Source organism: Rhagoletis pomonella, unplaced genomic scaffold (genome assembly GCF_013731165.1).
Source record: "Rhagoletis pomonella isolate Grant_MI unplaced genomic scaffold, Rhpom_1.0 Rhpom_scaffold_00003, whole genome shotgun sequence".
Classification (NCBI taxonomy): domain Eukaryota; kingdom Metazoa; phylum Arthropoda; class Insecta; order Diptera; family Tephritidae; genus Rhagoletis; species Rhagoletis pomonella.
In genome coordinates this window covers 14,504,352-14,511,095 of record NW_023458557.1, presented here as the reverse complement: position 1 = coordinate 14,511,095, position 6,744 = coordinate 14,504,352, and the positions used below count along the sequence as shown (strand labels likewise).

The following is a 6,744-nucleotide window of genomic DNA, read 5'->3' as shown; positions in this document are numbered from 1 at the left end:
ATTTGTTGACGCTGATTGGGCGAATAACTCAGTGGACAGAAAATCATACACGGGATTCTCATTTTTTATGGCTGGTAGCTGCTTCTCATGGGAATCCAAAAGGCAAAGCACCGTCGCTTTAAGTAGTACCTAGGCAGAGTACGTTGCTCTGTCTAGCGCCGCGAAGGAAGCGGTCTATATATGCCGTCTGCTAGGAGAAGTTGGGTGGCAGAATGAAGGCCCAATGCAGCTGAATTGTGACAACTTGAGCGCCATGCAAATTGCTAAAGATCCGGTGCATCACAAGCGAACAAAACACATCGATATAAAGTATCATTTTGTGAGGGAGCTGCTCGAGCGAAAACAAATTTCTTTGAACTATGTACCAACTGCAGATAATGTTGCGGATATATTTACAAAATCTTTATGTAAACAAAAACACTGTAAATTTGTACAATTACTTGGTTTGAGAAAACTATAAATATCTTTAATAGAAATAATTAACTTGAGAAGGTGTGTTGAAAAACAAGTTGAATTATCCCACTGTACGCCTTGACATTTCCTTTTGTAACTCTTTTACTTTTGATATTTACCTATTCTTATATATTTGCTTTTGACTTCCGTTCTTACTTTAAGTATTGTAATAAACTTCAATAGTGAAACCACGCGTTTTATTTCTGCTCTCGGACTTTTATACCAACAGAATCCATAAAAAAAGTTAAAGCCAATCGAAAGTGTGACACCAAATTTGGTGTCTGATATGAAAAGGAATGTCTCATATACATGTCACTAATAAAAAAAACTCGACGTGCCTAAAAAACCAAAGATGTTATCTTCGAAGCGTCATCCAATACGGGTTTTAATTCTAGTGGCTGCATTTTCCTAGTCGCCAGGAAATACGGAGGGATCATACAGTGACTTCTCGAGGAGTTTTCTGACTCTTGCTTCATCCTAGACATCGCTCCTTTCGTTTTTCCAACCACTGCAAATATCCGCACACTTGCTCCATTTTAAAGCATTTTTCTGTACGAATTTGTCAATAGATTTAAAAATTTCGTCGCTAGTGGTGTAAGTCTCAAGTACTGCGCTCATCAAAAGTTCTTATTCGATTTGCATTGCGAATGAGTACCTCACTAACACGAGAAGAACATTAATGGGTCGATTACGGATAGCAACGCAACCACGGTTCGGTTGGCAGCTGCCAACGCAACTGGAAAGAAAATTTGTATTATGAATGGCAACTACCGTCAATTGCTGTAGAGTTATCGATAATCGAAATTCGACAGTGCGACAACCAGCAAGCGGCTGTAAGTAAGCTGTGCGAGTAAAATTAAATTATTAAAATAAAGTGTTTCAAAGAAAAGACAGCAAAATGCCCAAACGTGCAAATGTGCAAACCGTTGGGTAGATGAGGTGAGGTAATTATGCCGGGGGGGGACAGAAAATTTTGCGCGAATTGCATCTGTATGTGTGATCGGAATGAGAGAACAAGTATATGTGTGTACTCACGAATGTGAGACCCCATGGCTGCCAACTTTCCTAAAAGCACCAAAACTTTGGACAAATCTAAACATCAAAAATTTTTTTTCAGTAAAATTTAATATGCATCTATACTACATTAGTGATCGGTCCAAGATATAAGTATTGTTGTATTTATCAAAAATTAAAATAAATAGTAACTAATAACGACTTTGAACTTTTATAGAACCAATTGAATTTTCACTTTAATTCGATCAAGATATATATTTTATTTGAAACAATGCATTTTGTATGTATGTACATACTTATGTGTATAAAAAGATTTTCGAATCCAGAATAAAATGCACTAAATAAGCACTGAACATGGCGGGAAAGGTTTTCTAATAGTATTATATAGTTGTCGAATATGTTTAGGTATCTTCTGCTCAGCTAACATGAAAAAAGATGCATGTATGCATATCTATATATTTTTGATGATTTAAAGATTTTAATTTTTAACGATACATATATACTGCTGCAAATAATTATAAACTCAAAGCGATTTTAAATGCAACGCAAAAATTTTAAAACTAATTGGTGTATTTACAGTCTCATAAAATTATAAGTCCGAAAGTAAAAACTTAAAAAAATACATAGTATGTTATACCGTTAATACGCACCGAAAATACAGAAGTCACAGTTGTATTTTTTTAATTCCTTTTTCTATGCTAGACAAGAACAAAGTCTTTAAACAAAGCTAGTACAAACGCTACTAGAAGTAGTAGAACAAACGAAGACGACATTCTTATGACCAATTTTTATACTATATTTAATGCCACAAAATCCGAACACTGTTTATAAAACCATATAACGAAGTTCCAATTTTGTTTTTGTTAAAAAACTGATGGTTTTTTATAAACATATGATCTCTAATTTTATCAAATAAAGTTTAACTGCTAATTTATAAAAGAAACTTTTCTTTTAATAAGAGTTCACAGAATTTAAATGATTTAGCAGGATTCCAGCGTTTATTAATCTGGCGGGATGGCAGAAACAGAAATGGCAACACTGGTGGTGAGTACCGATTTGCTTGCGCGCATATTAGCTGTTTTGTAATTCACTTTTGAATTGTCAGCGTTCAGTTGGTCGCAAATTTTCATAGAGATAATTTTTCGTTAGAAATTTGCTTGGAAAAAAGGACAATCATGCGCAAAACAACCTTTTTATATGACGGTTTTCTACCGACTGAGCCTAGTAGCAGCGCTCGGCTCTCTTATTTACGAACACATGCGCAAGCAAGATCGTTAACATCTTATTGTTCACCAGTATGAATTAGCACATACTATTTTTTACATGTGTATAATCAATTTAAACTTTATTGATTTATTAATAAAAAAATTAAATTGGTCCGCATTTCATGATGTTAAATTATTTTTAATAAATATACTACAAATATAGTTATAAATTGTTCCTCTATAAACAAAGAGGTGAATATAATAGCCTTTGGCAATATATATATACCTCCGCTCATAAAAGCTTGCGCACCTCTTCGATTTTTCGCAGAAGGAAGTGCCACAGCAATGGCTTCAATTTGGAAAACTTAGTGTGTCGGTAGTTTCAAAAGAGTTGCTTCAGTTGATAAAGGAAACAATTTGCAATCAGTGTACGCTTTTGTTTCGCCAAAGGGCGTACTCCACGGGAACTAAAATTTCAAGTTATTGTTTTGTGATTTTCAAAATATTCTGTAAAAGCAAACTGCATTGCAAAATGTTAATATCGTTCAAATCAAGGCGAATTAATATAAGGTGATAGCAGGAGAACAAAAACAAAAATTTACATGTATTTTGTTTTTGCTTTGGCGGCACAAACTGTCAAAATCTGTAGGTGTGTGTGTGGAAATTCAAACAAAATTTTCAATTTGACATTAAAAGCCGTGAGGCGAAATACATACACAAAATCAGCTGATCTAGTAACACCACCTTATATAAATTCGCCTTGGTTCAAATTATTAAAAAGTAAAATATGTGACACACTTCAATTTTCGCTCCTAAATACTCTCCAAAAACATTCCCAGCAACCACAAAAATGTAGTTGCCAGTATATTCACTTTGTAGCAGAGTTGGAAAATATTCATTACATTTGTACTTAAATGCCACCTAAATACAATTACCCAGTAATTAAAAATAATAATTACCAAGTACAAATACTTTTTATTTGTAATTGGTAATGAATACTTAATGCTTAAAGTAGCGAAATCCATACATATCTGACATACATGGTCATTTGAAAGAACAACGTAATTCCGTCTTTCACAGCTACATATGTTTGCCTACAAAACATTTCTTTCCGTCAGAGCAACACATTTTATTTAAAAGAAATCATTCAATTGTTGAGAAAAGAAACATCTTAAATGTCGATGAAATAATATACTTATGTACATATTTCTCCCGAACTACAGCATTTTTCTCTTTGCTTTTATGTTTGGCCGTCAAAGATAAACTTACGGTGTTCTTTCAAATGACCCGTGGTAACTAGATGGAATTCAACGTATGATGCTATTTTTCGGCTTTTGTTACATAAAGAAAAGCTTGAGAATTTATGGGACAGACTTGGAATACAGCAACAGGACAAACTTTTACCAAGTGAAATTAATTATTTAGAAGAATACAAATATTTAATGACACCAATCGCGGCCACACTTGATTACCTACAGAGAGAGGAAAATTTGGTATACGGTTGTCTTATCCCATCGTTGGTAAGTTTATAGCAGTGGGGTTAGAGCAATGCTTGAGAACTCGTTTTAAGAGCTACTTTTCTCTGGATGATTGCGCGAATGATGCAATTTTAGCATCGATTTTGTGCCCGGAGATAAAAGCGAGGTGGTTCACTGCGCTGCAAAAAATGGAATCGTCTACTTGTTCTGCAGAGGATTTCCAACAATCAACCGATTGACGCCGTTATTCCCAGCCAAGGTAGAGAAGATGACTTTTTTGATTTCGCCGATATTGGTAAATATAACTTAGTAATTCTTATACAGTACATTATTGAAAAAATTTCAGATGACATAGGCGTAGAATCAAGCCAACCTGCTGCTATAAGTTCGTCACCGTCAATTTCTCCAACGCTTTCAGATGTGGTCGCTGAACAATTTTGTCAATACTTGCACGATCGAAGTACGTCTTTTATAAGTTTGGAATAATATCCTTTACTCCGTGATGTATCATTGCAAATGAACACTCCACTGTCATCATCAGCTCCAGTCGAGAGGATGTTTTCGATAGCTAATATCGTTAACAACGCAAGAAGACAACGGCTAACCGATTTTTCATTTGAAAACCTAGTTTTAATAAAAGCAACCTCTTCATTTCAGTGATTAATCTATGTTTTTTGTTTATCCTGCCTTGCTAGGTAGCTTTTGCGTGAGTTTTTGAATTCGTTTTGATTGTTTTTCAACAGAAGGGGTATAATTATGTGACTGTGTGTTAAGTATAAAAAAAAAATTAATATTTTGTAGTTTAAGTTTATTTATGAACATATGTATAAAGGTGAAAGAATTTTTGTTTGAGTTTGTTGATTATCGTACTATTTACAAAATATTTGTAGTGATTATTTAAAAATCAATTTCAATTAAAAGTAATTGAAAGTAATTGCAGAAGAATTAAAAAAATGGGTATTCATTACCAATTACGAATAAAAAGTAATTATACTTGGTATTTATTTTTTTTAATTACCGGGTAATTTAATTGTACTGGTACTTGTACTTGAATTTTCCAACACTGCTTTGTAGCAACTGCAGTTGTCAGTTGAAAGTTGCCAGTTGCGATCCGTAATATCGTTTTGGCAACTAGCAACGCAACTGAAGTTCGATTGCTATCGATAATCGAACCAAAAGTCTCACTACGTCGGTACTTTCGTCAAGCGAAGCTGCTGCGCTTGTTACGAGAACAGCCCAGCCAGCAAAAAATTCGAAAATTAATCCGAAAATGAGAAGAAAAGTGGATGAACGCGGATTAGGTCTACAAAAGTACCGAAAATGGTTGTGAAAGGGTACGTTTCGGCTATTTTTCTGAAATTTTTCTGATAGAATTTTTCGTTGACAAAACGTACTGGGGAACTACGCTTAAGAGCGAAATACACCACACAAGCGGCTTGACAAACCAAGCGAAATATCCCTTTGCCGCTGAAGGTAATTAAAATAAAAATCAAAATTTTTTGATTTTCTGACCGCCATGTTGAAGTGTGATCAAACCGCTTGCGTTGTGTATGGAAAGTATAAAGAATTTGCCCGCACCACTAGTATGCTCTAGCCACTAGCGGCACCTCAGGCATACGGTGGCGGTACCACAGAGTGCCGCGGCACCCACTTTGGGAAAGCTTGTTCTATATTATACCAAAACCCAGAGTACCATGTGTACACGGAAAGCACATATTAGCCGTGTTTTTTTTTTACGCATATACATCTACGCTTAACGTTTGAAAAAAAACAAGCATCGACAATTTCCATTTGAAAACAAGTAATTTTGATTTTATCGACAATTATTCATAAGCGCATATAAAGTTTGTCGCTTACTGCTCCATACAAATTTTAAGCGCAGATACGTATGCGTGTAAAAAAAACACGCCTATTTTACAATTTCAATTACCTGCCCAGCCAGCAAGAAAACGTACATTTTACGAACATTATGTTTTCGATGGATTCTCGATCGGCAAAAAGTTAGAAAAAGGCTCGTAAACGATATAACAAAAAAAAAGTAAAAGAACGACGCTTGTAGTAATTTGTCAGCACAAGAAAAAATTTTCATTCTGTTGGAAATTTTTCTTAAACCACAATATTTTACAATATATAATATTCGCATACGAATGCTTTTTCGATCCGTTTACGACTGTTCGTAGGCGATCGACAATTTCAAGCGAAAAAGTACTCGTAAACGAATCGTAGACGGCTATCATAAACGACTTTTAAGCCGGCTTTTCTTCGAGAAAATATCCAGTTACGAGCTCGCTTACAACGATTTTGCTGGCTGGGTGAATATACAGTTAAGTCTTGTAAAAAAAACTTTCAAACTTGATTTCCCAAAATTTTCATTTTTACAAATTCATGTTGCTGAATACTCACCCTGCACACCAACAGAACGCACTGGTAAAACTGTAGCTTGGATTTTGGTGCTTGACGATATTCGTTTTAGTTCTTTTTGCTCTAATTCTGAAGTGGATCCAATTACGCGATTTATTAGTGCATGCTTTTTTTGTAGTTTGCTATGAAAATCTGTAATAACTTTTGCTATAACCTACAATTAAAAAAAAGTT

The 6,744-nt window shown here is 34.6% G+C and overlaps 1 protein-coding gene across 1 annotated transcript in view; it reads right to left on the bottom strand.

Annotated features, from left to right (window-relative positions):
• Window positions 1-6,744, bottom strand: part of LOC118736056 (GMP synthase [glutamine-hydrolyzing]) — a gene marked incomplete at both ends in the record, with an annotated part of 92,809 nt that overhangs the window by 85,148 nt on the left and 917 nt on the right. Inside the window, 1 exon segment of the mRNA XM_036466164.1 lies at window positions 6,554-6,725. Coding sequence (XP_036322057.1) covers window positions 6,554-6,725 — 172 coding nt within the window.